A 15,950-nucleotide genomic window follows, 5' to 3' on the forward strand; every position below is an offset into this window, starting at 1 on the left:
CTCCCAAAGTGAATCATGCTCAACATAAGGGGATCATGCATCGTCAAGTATGCGAGCTGGTATGGGACGGCGAGCATGCACGAGGACGTGCATGAAATGGTGGTGGGAGAGTGTCACGGGCCAAATATTTGAAGGTCGCAATGCTGTGGGCTGCGCTTGAACGCTTGGGTTACTGGCTAGTCCTGGACTTTATCGGGGGACGAAGTCAGTGTCAATGAAGAGGTGTACGTGCCTAGTCGTGTAAACGACGAACGCACCACTGGTCGAGAGCTGGCGCCGCTCTCCTGATGAGTCCAAGGCAGGACGAAACCAGTGACCCACACAAAGAAGCGGGATGGATTGGCTTGTCCCCGGGGACTTGGGGACGCCACACGGGGGTCGAAAAGTAACCCCGTGACAACTTGGTATCAGAGCAGAACGATCCTCGGATACGTTGGAACGTGACTCTTAACCAAATGAGCTTAACATTTAGAGTATGGTTGCGCAATGGTGGTGAGAGAAGACCAAATATGGGTTTGCTTCGGCAAAGGTCTTTGTACTCCGCGAGTATGGGATCGTGAGAGCCGCTCAAGTATAGTTGCAGTGAAGCCCTCCGTGTTATGTTCAAAAAAATCTACGGTCCAAGCAGCGCCGTAAAAAGGAAGTTTTGTGCAAGCTGCTACAATTATTCAGGTTCCCCGTATTCCTGAAACAAGGTGAATCATCGGCACCTAATCCGATGCGGCGGACGTCAGCGCCACTTAAAACCAAAACTGACGTACTATATTGAACATGCACGACAGAAGATCATTGTTGCTGTGCTTTCGGGTGTCCTACCCTCCCAAAGTGAATCATGCTCAACATAAGGGGATCATGCATCGTCAAGTATGCGAGCTGGTATGGGACGGCGAGCATGCACGAGGACGTGCATGAAATGGTGGTGGGAGAGTGTCACGGGCCAAATATTTGAAGGTCGCAATGCTGTGGGCTGCGCTTGAACGCTTGGGTTACTGGCTAGTCCTGGACTTTATCGGGGGACGAAGTCAGTGTCAATGAAGAGGTGTACGTGCCTAGTCGTGTAAACGACGAACGCACCACTGGTCGAGAGCTGGCGCCGCTCTCCTGATGAGTCCAAGGCAGGACGAAACCAGTGACCCACACAAAGAAGCGGGATGGATTGGCTTGTCCCCGGGAACTTGGGGACGCCACACAGAGGTCGAAAAGTAACCCCGTGACAATAAGGTACCATTCTCGCTTGTTTTTGTGATTTTATATGTTATAAGGAAACATGATTAAAACGGTGTAAAAGCTAAACTAGAGACCACCAAATCTCAAAATGACCATATATTATTATTATTATTGTTATTAATCTTTTTCATTTTATGATTTATAAGATTATATTTGGTTCAAACGACTACCATGCATGACTCGATTAATATATGGAGACAAAACGATTTAAGACTACATATGGTTTGAATTGGGTCGGTGTCGCATTTCTTTAAAACAAAATTGAAGGGGATAATATAATTAACGGGCCTAATGTGGGCTGGAAGAAAACGGACTACGGCCCAAAGAAGAAAAGAACTTGGTTGGGAATAAAGAAAACGAGGGTAACTGTTCATGAAGAGAAGGTCCGGCATTTGGAGAGACTGCATGAGACACGAATAAGAAGATACAATTTTGTTGGTCAACGTTCGAAAAAAAATCGAGAACTAGAATTATAATGTTCAATTTCTAATGATTACTGTTATTAGGGTACTCGGGAGTCGGGCATCCTTCGGTTTCATTAATCGGGTTCTTGGTTTTAAAGGTTATACCGAGGCCATCCATTCGGTTTGCGATTTCGGGTTCTACTACCCGATGAAGAATGCCGTTCTCAAACATGAATATAATTGGGTACTTCTCCAATATCATCCCAAGTGATTTGAGTATTTTTTATTATTAAAATTGGTAAAGGTAAAATATAACGATGTAACTGTTTTTTTTTTATCTTCTTCAAATTTGGTACTTTGTGATATGCCCCTAGTACCCTTGTTTTTTTGGATTTCTATGAAAGCTTAGGCATGAAGATTTACGGATATATTTTGTCTAACTTTATGTCTTTAGACAGTTGATCTAATATGTTGATCTTGTATGTATTGTTTGGTTGTGCTAAATGATGACGGGTTATGATATGTTATGCAACTAGGTTATCACCCGCGAACTTCGCGGGTAGAAAAATTTACTTTATATTAATCGAGTTATGTCATTAAATAAAATAAAAATACATTTTTTCAAAGGTAATTTTTTTATAATTGTTTTGAATTGAAAGTTGTAGTCAATGGGTTGCGAGTAAGGTAAGCAACTTCGGGCAAGAACCGGAGGCAGAAACTTGCCTCTCTGAACGACCCACGAAACAAAAAAAAATTATTTTTTATAATAAAATATACACATGAAGTTGTTCGAACCTGCAAAACAAACTCATTTAATTAAATTTAGAAGTTAATTAAAAGTTTAAATTAGAAAATATAAACAACAAAAACTTTATTCATTAAAATATACACATGAAGTTGTTAACCTGAGCTTCACCAACATCTCTGCATCATCGACATCGCAGAGTACATCCAAAATCATTTAACATCCTAAACATGTAACAACCACCCGATAAGAGACTTAATCTTCCAAGTACCTCGAATGGTTTGTCGGATCGTTCAAAATCCAGTATGTTTAACGCAACTTCACAGCTCTATGAAACAATCGGCTCTGGATCTTTGGAGAATTCCTCAAATAGAGATATACATTGGTCATCTACAAAAATGGTTTATTAAGGTCATAAACATCAAGTTTTTCATAAAAGTGTCCCGAGTCAACCCAACACAGCCGTTTTGACCCTAAAAACCATGTTTGACTACCTACCCAATATAGTCCATTTTCCACAAAATATTATTAAAAAGTATAGTAGATTTTAGAAGCATGGTTACCTTATATTTTTTGTTTTAAAAATGTGGCAACTCTCTCTCTGTCCTCTTTTCTCTGTGTTAAATTATTCTTTTTTCCTTTTCCTTTCAGTTTTTCATTCAGAATATAATTCAGATTATAACAACCTCTCATTTTTTATACTTAAATGTGAATCTAATTGTTCAAACTTATTTGTCTACAATCAACAAAATCTCATATAACCAGCAATTTCATGCACAATCAAAGGTGTCACAATCAAACACAAACATAATTCAATCTACACATTTCTCAAAACACAATCTCTAACATCACTAACCTGTAGCAATAATTCAAAACCCTAACTAATGTGTTGTGCACTCACTAATATCTGCTACACATGTCTTACTTATTCATCTTCACAACTTCAAACACATTTTATCTAACACCTTATGCCAATCAACAAAATCTCATATATACATAAACCTTGAATATTACTCAAACACATCTTATTTAATGAATCAAAATAAAAACACATAAACCTTGAATATTACTCAATTTATGACTACTATCCCACAAAACAAAACTTTGTCAACAAATTATACTAACTTATGCAATGGTAAACCATAAAAATAACAATTAATTTAGATGATTAGCCTTGCAGAAAACCCAAATCGGGAAAGTTTACCAGAATCGTTAACGAAAAAAATCAGACTCAGATTGGGTTACTCAAGCGGATATTAATCACGAAAAAAATCAGACTCAGATTGCCATTACTTCAAAATTTAAATTTAAAATAATGATTGACTTCAAAATTTAAAATTTAAAATCTGAAAATCAAATCACTAATATCCAATCCCGTAAATCAAGCAAACTTATTAGAAAAGTCTAACCTTTCAAATTTAAATTCAATTTACAGATTCGAAATTTAAAATCAAACACATTAATGGCAAACTTTCAAATCTAATAAGTTCTGTTCAAACTTATTTGTCTACAATCAACAAAATCTCATATAACCAGCAATTTCATGCACAATCAAAGGTGTCACAATCAAACACAGACATAATTCAATCTACACATTTCTCATAACACAATCTCTAACATCACTAACCTGTAGCAATAATTCAAAACCCTAACTAATGTGTTGTGCACTCACTAATATCTGCTACACATGTCTCACTTATTCATCTTCACAACTTCAAACACATCTTATCTAATACCTTATGCCAATCAACAAAATCTCATACATCAATCAGCAATACAATGCACAATCAAAGACCTCACAATCAATTTCAAACATCAATCAATATACAAAATTTCTCAAGGCACAAATTTTAATATCACTAACCTAATGCGCTACTACTCAATAATGTGTCGGTGCCATGAAAAAACATCATAACCTTAACTAATGTGTTAACTTACCAAGGCTCAAGGCTGTATATTTTCCGAATGTTGTTTGTCCGACGCATCGTCACAAATCTAACAACCGAGTCAATCAAATTATTAGTTAAAACCCAATAAACAAAGTATACTAATATCCAATTCCGTAAATCAAGCAAACTTATTAGAAAAGACTAACTTTTCAAATTTAAATTCAATTTACAGATTCGAAATTTAAAATCAAACACATTAATGGCAAACTTTCAAATTTAAATTTAACATAATAATTGACTTCGAAATTGAAAATTTAAAATCAAACACAATAATGGTTTATTTCAAAATTTAAATTTAGAATAATGATTAACTTCAAAATTTAAAATTTAAAATCTGAAAATCAAATCACTAATATCTAATCCCGTAAATCAAGCAAACTTATTAGGAAAGTCTAACCTTACCAAGCAAAACCAACCGACATGGTACCAATTTACAGCAATAGCAAGCATATCTCTGTCCAACATAGTTGCAGCCAAAAACTCCGGACCATCCAAAATAAACACCTAATGAATCAAAATAAAAGCACATCCCTAAAATTACAAATAATATAGTTAAAACATCTCATAAAAAAACATCAGGATTTCAAAGCATTCAAAATTTAAAATCAAACACAATAATGGTTACTTCAAAATTTAAATTTAAAATAATGATTGACTTCAAAATTTAAAATTTAAAATCTAAAAATCAAATCACTAATATCCAATCCCGTAAATCAAGCAAACTTATTAGGAAAGTCTAACCTTTCAAATTTAAATTCAATTTACAGATTCGAAATTTAAAATCAAACACATTAATAGAAAACTTTCAAATTTAAATTTAAAATAATGATTGATTTCAAAATTTAAAATTTAAAAATCAAATCACTAAGGAAACATACCAAAAATATAGGATCATGTTCCTCAATCAACTTTAACAACGAATGAGAGTTGTTTTTAGGATCCATAACTGCAAAGGAAGTAACCATTGTTTTAAAAAAATATATAATGGTAATATATTTATAGAAACAAAGTCTATTTACAGAAAAAGAATCATAATTCCGAATACAAAAATAATCTTTAACAACAGTAATCTATTTACAGAAACAAAAACAACTTTAAAATTGAAATCAAAGGCATCTTTAAAGAATTAACAACTAACTAAATACAAAAATTATAAATCAATGACTCACGATAAATCATCATCAATAATTTTAAGACATTGACATATGGAAGTTGTTCTCCCCACAATAAGGTTGCAAAATCATATGGTATTTCCTATCAATCGAAAAAAAAAACATATAAGTTGCAATAACTTATTGTGTGCACAAAACTGAAAACTTAAGAAACATACCAAAAATATTGGATCATAGTCCCAATCAACTTTAACAACGAAGGAGCGTTGTTTTCATGATCCATAACTGCAATGGAAGTAACCACTGTTTTAAAAAAAATATAACGGTAATCTATTTATAGAAACAAAGTCTATTTACATAAACCGAATCATAATTTCGAATACAAAAATCATCTTTAACAACACTAATCTATTTATAGAAACAAAAACAACTTTAAAAAGAAATTAAAGACATCTTTAAAGAATTAACAATTAACTAAGTACAAAAATCATAACTAAATACAAAAAATTATAACTCACAAAACAAACCATAAGAACTTCAAAAGATAATCACATAAAATTTAAAATTAACACCTAAAGACAAAAATAAAAAAAGAAAGACGATACATATAAAAAAACAATCAACACCAACAAAATTGAACTAACCTGTTTTTGGTCGACGAACAATTCGAAAAATATAGGATCATAGTCCTCAATCGACTTTAATAACGAAGGAGCGTTGTTTTTATTATCCATAACTGCAAAGGAAGTAACCATTGTTTAAAAAAAATATAACGGTAATCTATTTATAGAAACAAAGTCTATTTACAGAAACCGAATCATAATTTCGAATACAAAAATCATCTTTAACAACACTAATCTATTTATAGAAACAAAAACAGATTTAAAAAGAAATTAAAGACATCTTTAAAGAATTAAAACTAATTAAATACAAAAATTATAACTAAAATACAAAAAATTATAACTCACAAAACTGTGCAAGATATACCTTTTCTTCAACTTCTCATAGGAACCCATTCAATGGTTCCTTGTAGGGGAAGGAGTCTGAAAGAAGCTCTTCACCTAAAATTACAAAACACAAAAAGTTTGTGAGATATCCAACTCGAGTACAAAAACAATAGTCAAAGACTCGAAGCAACCCTAAAATTACAAATAATATAGTCAAAGCATCGCATAAAAAAACATCAAGATTTCAAAGCATACAAAATTTAAATCAAATACAATAATGGTTTACTTTAAAATTTAAATTTAAAATAATGATTGACTTCAAAATTTAAAATTTAAAATCTGAAAATCAAATTACTAATATCCAATCCCGTAAATCAAGCAAACTTATTAGGAAAGTCTAACCTTTCAAATTTAAATTCAATTTACAGATTCGAAATTTAAAATGAAACACATTAATGGAAAACTTTTAAATTTAAAATTTAATTAGAAACCTTAATTCCGGAAAAATTATCATACTAAAAATAAATCACTAAAATTTAAATTTGAGGTTTCAAAAAAAAAAAAAAAATCATTAACGAAATTTAAAATTGCTCAAAATTTTAAATTTAAAATTTGAATTCCGGAAATAGAAATAGAAATAGAAACCCTAATTCCGGAAAATAATCATACTAAAAATAAATCACTAACGAAATTTAAAATTGCTCAAAATTTTAAATTTAAAATTTAAATTCCAGAAATATAAATAGAAACCTTAAAATTTTAAATTTGAGGTTTCAAAAAATGTAACACCATTTATTTATAGAAACAGAAACCTTAATTCCGCAAAATTATCATACTAAAAATAAATCACTAACGAAATTTAAAATTGCTCAAAATTTTAAATTTAAAATAGAAACCTCAAAATTTAAAATTTAAAATTTGAATTCTGAAAATTATATCACTAACATCCAATGCCATAAATTATCATACTAAATATAAATCACCATTTATTTGCTATAAGTTTAAAACAAAATAAAAAAAAAGATAAATATTAGTTTACTTAAAATATGATTAGTAATTAGAATACACATAAACGTACCAAAAATATCGGGTCAGCTTCATCAATAAGCTTTAAAAATGAAGGACTGTTGTGCAAGGGATGCATATCTAAAAAATATATATGAAGGTTTTTAAAAAAATAAAACGGTAAAGTATTTATAGAAAAACAATCAATATTCCTAAATCAACAATCAATAAGCTTTAAAAGATAATTTAATCAATTGAGAAACTTCCAAATCCAAAAATAAAAAGAAACGGTTTAAAAAACTAAAAAATATTTATTTTTTGTAAACAAAATCAATATTTCGAAGACAAAAACATTATACCGGATGAAAAAAATATCAGACCACTGTAAATCTTTATCAACACAATCAAAAAACATCGGACACAATCAAAACATATCATCATCAACAACAAACTAAAAGACTGTAAATAAAAATATGAGTAACATGAGAACAAAATCAAAACATCAACAAAATATCATTTCATATGATTGGAACCGGATAATGCAAAATCATCATCAACAAACAACCAACAAACAACGAAAAAAAAGAAAAATCAAACAATAAGCATCTGTGGAGAAGGAGATGAAGAACAAATTTTTTATAGATTGTTGATTAAACTTACATATAACAGGTTTCGATCAACAAAAAAAAACATAAAAATCATCAAAAATTCATATTAAACATGTACAATAAATAACATTCTAATATAAATTACATACCTGCAAATTATGTGGAACGATCTACAAACAAATAACAACGAAAATGATTAAGATCTGCCGAATGGGTTTTGAACAAAAAAAAAAGTTCTTATAAGATCTAATAACATAAATAAACAGTATAAGATCTAATTACAGATGAAACCGTAGATGAGCTTTAGGGTTTTTAAAATTGAATGTGGATGAAAGATGATTGAATAACAAAATTGAGAGAAGAAACTAACCATATTGTGAAGAACTTTTGACGATTTCTCCGGTCGATTAGGGTTTTGACGGATACTAAAGACCACAAGCAAACCCTAGATATGACAAAACACATCGTAAATCATTATTAAACAACAAACAAATCGATCTCTTCAAATCTGGAAACATGAAACAAATAGCATTTACATGAAGATGAAGAAAGCATCAAAACATTGTCGTCCTTATGAATCTCATCTGAATATGTAAGATAGTTGATGAAATCGAAAAAAATCAAAGATGTATTAGATTAACAATACGAAAACAAAGAAGGAATGGCATAATAACATACCTAAGGACGATGAATCTCTGAAAAACGAAGAAGCAGATTTAGGAAATGGTATGTAGGGTTTGTGAAAAGTGAGGTTATGAGATATGGTGGTCTGGTAAAGATGATATATAGGATCCGTTTTTTAATATTGGGTGACCCGAATCACAGCCGGATCCCGCCACTTTTTTGTTAAAATCGTGAATGATGAAGGCATTTGAGAATTCCCTCCTAAACTCAAAAATATAAGTTGCCACATCAGCAAAAATGTCCCAAATCCAATGCCACATATCCCAAATCACATCTCATTTATATATATATATATAGAATATAGATATATAGATTATTAATTCCAAAATAGTTAGCATAATTAGAAAAAGACAACGTTGTAGGAATTTACATAATGTCTATGTAGCAATTTGGAGCTTATATCACATATCTTGTTTAACAAGTGAGTTAGTCGATTGATCAATATAGGTAATGTCTATGTAACAATTTGGAACTTATCACATATCTTGTTTAACAAGTGTCATTCCAACTTTATAAGTGGAGTAGAATCAAATACAAATCACATTTCGTATACAAATTGTAATCATTTAAAAAGTGTCATGTAACATTCAACCAATTATAGAGAAATAATAAAATAATATCAATTGTATTGAATTCCCTATAATTATGATAACAAGCAATTAATTTTTTATTTGGATCTTTGTTTTATTTTCAATATGTGCTAAAATCAATTATCTTGATTAATTTTCATGTGCTAATATAAGTAAAAAGTGCTAATTTTATGTATGTATTGTTTTAGTATATGCTAATTTAACTTTTTTAAGTGTTAGGATCTGTTCTCATGATTTGTAGAATATATATGGTTTGTACCGTAACTAACCCCAATAAGTTGATGCATTGAGGTGTTGTATCCCATGTTTTGGGGTTTTTTTTAAAAAAAAAAATGATATTACACTTCTAATCCAAAACTATTTAATTTTATAGTTTTAACCCAAAAGTTTTTAGTTTTTCCAAGTTAACCTCACAACTTTTTTATCTTCAACTTTGATCCCCTATGTTTTTCATATTTTGCGAAATTTCCGTTTTACATTTCATTCTGAATTTTGCGAGTTAACACGACACAATGTGTGTGTGTGGTTCAACGTTTTTACGTTTTTTTATACGCTTCGTTCTAAATTTTGCGTGTTAAAATGACGCAACGTACGTGTGTGGTTCAATGTATTTATGTCGTCTATTTTTTCCCGTTTAACAAGTTCGTCACAGTGCGCGAGTCTTAAATCGTGTTAGTTAGTATTTTCTATGTTTTATATGTTGGTCTAATTCAGTGGCGGATGTAGTGTACAAGCAGGGTAGTGCGGGCTACCCCTTAACTCCGTTTTCGTAGTGTAATTTTTTCTGGTTTTATACAAAGGATACTCCTAATATTTTTTTGGGATACCCCTGAATTTTAAGGCTAGATCCGCCACTGGTCTAATTTCTCCACATTAAGACGCCGCAACTTCAATGTTGATGGTCGTTGGCTGTAGTGTGACATTGATGCTATTTGTCACGGTTTTACGTCCCCGCTACAAGGGGCTTAATACTAGTTTATATAATGAAATTGAGTTTAAACATTGGAACAATCGATAACCTAATGCATGTTCATGCTCTACATAAATTCATTTAATAGTGCATATGTCGTATAATTCACCCAGGCATAATAAAATTCAGTAAATTTGGTATTATTAACATTCACACAGATTAATGGTTTAGCACCAATCGTCCAGATGGCAAAACAACATACCAGCATTATTTGTTGCAAGAGAAAACTTATCAACATCAGAATGCAAAATCTCAAATGTAAAATAAATATTTTCAAACAAGATAAAAAACATAAACCAAAACTGTCATAGGCAGGCACATATAGTAATTAAGTTTTCCAATATTCCCCAATCAGCTGACTATTTTATAATGTGTCCTGAATATCCAATAAAAAATACATAAATATTGTTTCATAGGAAAAAAAATATCAAATTGGTTCAAGCTGTTGCTGTTGGAAATGAGGTTTACTTCACATTATGCAAATGCAAGAAACACTACCAAACTCACTTGTTTGAGAACAATCCATGGCTTTTGCAAATGTAATTTTATGATTTTGTTGATGCAATAATATTCATTTACATGTATATTTAATGTTATGAATTTTTCTATCTTAAATCAATTAAGTTTTATATAAACAATTCACTGCTTATATACGTTAATCAAGCAATTATTTATTTACTTATTTATTTTTTCAACTTGTCCATAAGAGGGCTAAAATGATCATTTTCTATGAATCAGAAAGTAAACAAAGGAAAACACTAGATGATGACCTTGTCTATGAACCCATTCGTTTCCTTTCATCACAATGTCGAGATGAGTTCTCATTCAAAGGTTATGCATGGAGAATCTTGTTAGAAAGCGTTCCTTGACAACCAGCACGTGTTTATCCCATTTGCTTTTGATACTTTCGCTTTCCTTGACAACCTAGTCGTGTTCAAAGGGCCATGCATAGTAATGTTATGACCCCGAGTAGTTTTTAAAAGACTTAGTTTTGCTATTCAAAAAGGGGTACTGGCGCACGTTGTTGCCTGTTTGCCATCTATCTCGACGTAAATTCATAGCACGACTACTTAAAGGAAGCGTACCATTAAATCCGACAAACTGATAATTCAAAGCAATAAACACGATTTGAACAATTTCAATTAATCAGTATATCATTTATAGATAGTACTTAACATTATGATTTTAGTTGTACTGAATAGACGTTAGGAGGATTAGGGTGGGTATAATTACTATAGCATTCTTCTACGAACATTGATAAAAACAAAAACAAAGTACATCAGATGCGCATACTCCCACTGCACTCGATCCATGTTTCTTAATGCATAAATGTTGACAAGGTTGATAATCACATCCGAATAGAGGATGAGTCTTATGACAATCTTTTGCGAAGCTCAACTGTATACCTGCAAATTTAGAATTCAAATTTTATCAAAATTTAAGGGATTATAAGACTTTGTAAACAGTGGCCAACCTTCAGATTTTCGATCGTGGGTCGAAAACGTATATACCTAACAAAATCTAAAACCAGGGGTCGAAAACGTATATACCTAAAAAATTATATACGAAAACTACATATCGAACACTACTGAGTGAAAAGTTCGGGGGTCGCCCCCACCCCCCTACAAAGTTGCGCCCCAGTTTGTAGATAGTAATCTAGTAAATAAAAATTATTGTTATTTTTATTGAACCTTTTTCAAGGAATATGTACCAATCTTACTGTTTTTGTTATTTATTTATTTATTTTTTTTGTGACAAAGTTTAGAGTAAATTCGTTATATAAATTGAGGAAGTATGCCGACATCGATAAACTTATGCTACAAAACTTTTAACCAAGTAAAAAGGAACAGGAAGTTACCTATGAGAATGAGGAATACAACAAATATGGTAAAGAGCATAGACCTTGTCATGTTGAGTTGTGTATTATGTTTTGTTTGATATTGATGATTTGAAAAAAATATATAGGCCAAAGGCATTAAATTCATATATCTTTAACCATAATTGCATTCATGCTTGATATAATAACGACAATGATTCACATAGTATCTTGGTATTTACACGCGTTAATTATATGAGATATGACAACACGTATAAGACAAAAGATTCAATGCCAAGGTGGTTAGGGCTGTCCATTTTCACCCGAAACCTAAAACTTAACCCGAATCTAAAGCTATCAGAATCTGAATTAGAAAATGGGAAAATCGTCAAAATGGCCACGTTTTGGTCAAAGTTTCCAAAATAGCCTGGTCAAACGTCTCGTGGAGACGTCTAAAATCTGCTGAAACGTCTTGACGGCTGCCCCACCACAACGTGACACGTGTCCGACAGATAACTCATGGTTCTTGACGTCTTGGCTAAGACGTTAGCGACGGCTTGAGACGTTTCCCATCGGCTAGCCATTAATCCAGACGGCTTGAGACGTTTCCCGTCGGCTTGAGCCGTTTCTGGCCGGCTTGAGCCATTTTTCTCCCTTTAGCCGGCTAAATGAAGCCTAGCCGCATTTCTTATTTTAAGACGTGTTGTACGATTTCAAGACGTTTCAAGACGTTTTTAAGACGTGTTGTACGATTACAAGACGTTTTATATGAGTTCAAGACGTTTTATATGAATTTCAAGACGTTTTTTAATGAATTTATATAGATCCCTTATTTATAAACGCGACCTTTAAGGGACATATTGTTTTTTGGTGATTATCTAACAACATGATGGTCAAGTTTGTTGTTTATACTGGGGGGGAAGTGGGATGTCATTAACGGAAACATTGAGTATGTTACTGGTGTCGATTCAAGGAGACGTGGTTTAGAAATTGAAAAAGATCATTCATATAATAGTTTTTTAAACTATGTTTCTAAGATGTGTGATACTCCAAACATTACACGGTTGTCATACCGGATGTCTACGTTTACTGATCCGATCGATATAATTAATGATCGAGATGTTAGATTTTTTTTTGATTTGGCGATGCAGAATCCTTTTGAATTATATAAATTATATGATATTCAAGAGTCTGATGTTGGTTCCTCTGGTTTGTCTTGTTTAAACAATTTCAAAGCTCCATATCTAAATATTCCAGTAAAACAAAGTTTTGATGTTTTAAACGATGAGTGTCCTAATTTAGAAAAAAATTTTGAAAAATCTTTAACGTCTCACAACGAATCAGGTTCTTCATCTATAGTGTTCGAGGCCGGTCATATATTCAATAACAAAGAAGAGATGAAGCTCGAGTTGGGAAAGAAATGTTTGTTAGAGCATTTCGAGTTTAAAGTTGATAGATCATCTAAGACACGGTATGAAGTTTCATGCAGGGGTGATGGTTGTGAATGGCGATTAAAGGCTTATGCTATTCCTTGTGGCAATTTATGGTTTGTTAAACATATGAACGATAGACACACATGTTCAAAGACGCAAACACACCCACATTTCCGTCAGGCTAACCCAAAGGTTTTGGGTCACTTTTTGAAGGAACGACTAAAAGACAGTGGTAGGATATATCGAGAGAAAGAGATTGTCAAAGATTTTAGACAAAGGTTCGAGGTTGAGATAACAAACCTTCAAGCTTGGCGTGGTAAAAGCTATGCACTTGAACTTCTACAAGGAACAACACGAGACTCTTTTGCCGAAGTACCAATATATTGTTATAATTTGAAACTTGCAAATCCTGGAAGCGTTACTCACATCTTGGTTGATGAGCAGAGTCGTTTTGAAATGGTTTTTGTTGCTTTAGGGGCTGCGGTAAATTACACATTTTATTTTCTACTTGCTCTTATTTTTTTTAAAGTAACATGGGTTTTGCTCTTATTTCGTTTTCATTAATTTTCAGATTCGTAGCTTTATGTTTAATCTAAGACCTGTCGTTATCATTGACGCGACACACCTAAAGGGTGAATTTAAAGGGACTTTGTTTTTAGCAGTGGGCATGGATGGAAATAATCAGATTTTACCACTTGCTTATGGCATTGGAAAATCAGAGGATGGTGAATCTTGGACATGGTTTCTCTCAAAGCTTAGAGATTGTGTTTGTGAAATAGCAGATATGGCGATCATTTCGGATAGGGCGAATTCGATACATGTAGGTGTTAGGAATGTGTTTCTACGTGTGTACCACGGGTTGTGTTGTCGTCATTTAATGATGAATTTACGTTTTCCGTCGTTTAAAAAAAAAGAGTACGAGGCACTATGGTGGAAGACGTGTAAATCTTATCGGATGTCTGACTTTAACGAGTCATTTAATGCTTTGTGTCTTGCTGTTCCTCGAATACGCCAGGTTTTAACAAATATTGGGTTTGGTAGATGGGCAAGAGCTCATTGTCCCGGCAATCGATACCACTATATGATATCTAATAGTGCGGAGTCTATTAACTCTTTGTCTAGATTCTCGCGTAAGATGCCGATAACGCAACTTATCGAATTTTTCCGCGAGTCTGTACAAAAATGGTTTTATGACCGTCGATTGCAGGGCATGCAGGAGAGCCATTCACTTACTCAGTGGGCACAGAAGAAAATTTTAAAGAAAATTGAAGGGTCTAGAACCTGGACTGTTGCAGGCATCCGGGTAAACAGTTTTGTTGTTGATAACGGTGGGAAAAGGGGTGTAGTTGATTTTTCGAATCGTTCGTGCAGCTGTCGTGTCTGGCAAGTTTCTGGTTTACCTTGTGGGCATGTGATTGCTGTTTCAAGATTTTTGGGTGAACCTGACTGTAGTCATTATGCTTTCTCGTGTTACTCAAACGAAGTATACAAAAAAACGTATGAAGAATCGATTAATCCTCTGCCTCATAGGTCTGAATGGGTAATACCAGAAGGCCTTGGCAGTGTATTACCCCCGAATATTACAAAATGTCAATCTGCTCGTCCAAAAGAAAACAACCGAACCTTGTCTTGTGGGGAAGAACCTGTTCCGGTATATTGTTCGCGTTGCCGAACATACGGACATGTTCGTGACGTTTATTTAGATCCAATGAAATCACAGATTCGTTCACGAAAATCATCAGGCAAAGGAAAAGGAAAAGAGAAAGAGACAGAAACCCAGAGTCCAACGGATGACATTTTTCCATCTTATAATTTAGCAGAATTTTAATAATATATTAGTTTTTTTATGTTTTATTTTATGAAAATCATGTAATAAATTCTTTAACCGCAATAGTGATTACTACTTTTAATTTATATAAGAATTAAATTTTACAATCCGTACGTCAAGCCATCAAAAAACCTGTAACAAATTCATGTAACAAATTCTGAACCCGACTAACCCGAACCCTATTTAGGTTGATTATCCGGTGTAACACCCCAACCCCGCTAGGGCTGACGTGTCACTCTTACAGATATCAAAACTAAAACCAATCCATAAAATTAAATAAAAGATCTTAATTACATTTTATTACGTTACGGTAATAAAGAATCTTGGTCAGCAACTTCCTAACGCTCCTCACTGAAATCCCATATTATCCCAGATTACCTGTAAAACAAATAAGACAAACACAAAAAGAAAAATACGGCTGAGCCAAAAGTTGCTCAGTAACGGAGAAATCAACAGTACAAGTAAAGTCATATCAGCGGAAGCAAAACACAACAGAACAGAACAGAACTGAGACTGAACTGAAACGGTCATTGACACGATTACTGAAAACAAATGGAGGCACATGACTGATGCAAAAACTGATACACGAACCGATCTGAAATTGTAACGGAAACTGATACGGAAACAAAAGG

The 15,950-nt window shown here is 32.8% G+C and overlaps 2 protein-coding genes and 1 long non-coding RNA gene across 9 annotated transcripts; 1 reads left to right on the forward strand and 2 right to left on the reverse strand.

Annotated features, from left to right (window-relative positions):
* Positions 1-2,627: 2,627 nt before the first annotated feature.
* Positions 2,628-6,458, reverse strand: LOC118486347. 7 transcript variants are annotated; one of them, XM_035982736.1, is made up of 6 exons: positions 6,425-6,457; positions 6,082-6,173; positions 5,495-5,579; positions 4,723-4,829; positions 4,315-4,371; positions 2,628-2,766 (listed from the first exon to the last, which is right to left on the reverse strand). In XM_035982736.1, the coding sequence occupies exons 2-5, from the start codon at positions 6,169-6,171 to the stop codon at positions 4,321-4,323; spliced, it is 333 nt and encodes a 110-aa protein (XP_035838629.1). In that variant the 5' UTR covers positions 6,172-6,173; positions 6,425-6,457; the 3' UTR covers positions 2,628-2,766; positions 4,315-4,320. The 7 variants fall into 7 exon arrangements, 4 of the variants coding, with proteins under 4 accessions (XP_035838629.1, XP_035838628.1, XP_035838627.1 ...); XR_004878614.1 differs by lacking the exon at positions 5,495-5,579 and having other exon boundaries at positions 4,728-4,829; XM_035982735.1 differs by lacking the exon at positions 4,315-4,371 and having other exon boundaries at positions 4,728-4,829.
* A 1,021-nt stretch (positions 6,459-7,479) lies between these two features.
* On the reverse strand, positions 7,480-8,423 carry LOC118486348. Its single transcript, XR_004878617.1, has 3 exons — positions 8,368-8,423; positions 8,147-8,167; positions 7,480-7,530 (listed from the first exon to the last, which is right to left on the reverse strand). It is a non-coding gene; the product is annotated as an uncharacterized LOC118486348 (long non-coding RNA).
* Positions 8,424-13,094: 4,671 nt separating this feature from the next.
* LOC110905211 lies at positions 13,095-15,318 on the forward strand. The gene is made up of 2 exons (XM_022151102.1): positions 13,095-13,973; positions 14,062-15,318. Exons 1-2 carry the CDS (start codon positions 13,095-13,097, stop codon positions 15,316-15,318), a joined length of 2,136 nt encoding a protein of 711 aa, XP_022006794.1.
* The last annotated feature ends 632 nt before the right edge of the window (positions 15,319-15,950 follow it).

Source organism: Helianthus annuus, chromosome 14 (assembly GCF_002127325.2).
Source record: "Helianthus annuus cultivar XRQ/B chromosome 14, HanXRQr2.0-SUNRISE, whole genome shotgun sequence".
NCBI lineage: Eukaryota > Viridiplantae > Streptophyta > Magnoliopsida > Asterales > Asteraceae > Helianthus > Helianthus annuus.

Coding starts and splice junctions, on each gene's coding strand:
- LOC110905211 (XM_022151102.1), top strand. CDS start 13,095: ATGTGTGATACTCCAAACATTACACGGTTGTCATACCGGATGTCTACG. Junction 13,974..14,061: donor TTGTTGCTTTAGGGGCTGCG/GTAAATTACACA, acceptor ATTAATTTTCAG/ATTCGTAGCTTTATGTTTAA.
- LOC118486347 (XM_035982734.1), bottom strand. CDS start 6,171: ATGGATAATAAAAACAACGCTCCTTCGTTATTAAAGTCGATTGAGGAC. Junction 5,580..6,081: donor TGTTCGTCGACCAAAAACAG/GTTAGTTCAATT, acceptor TTCGATTGATAG/GAAATACCATATGATTTTGC. Junction 2,767..4,722: donor GGTTGGTTTTGCTTGGTAAG/GTTAGACTTTCC, acceptor CCATTTTTGTAG/ATGACCAATGTATATCTCTA.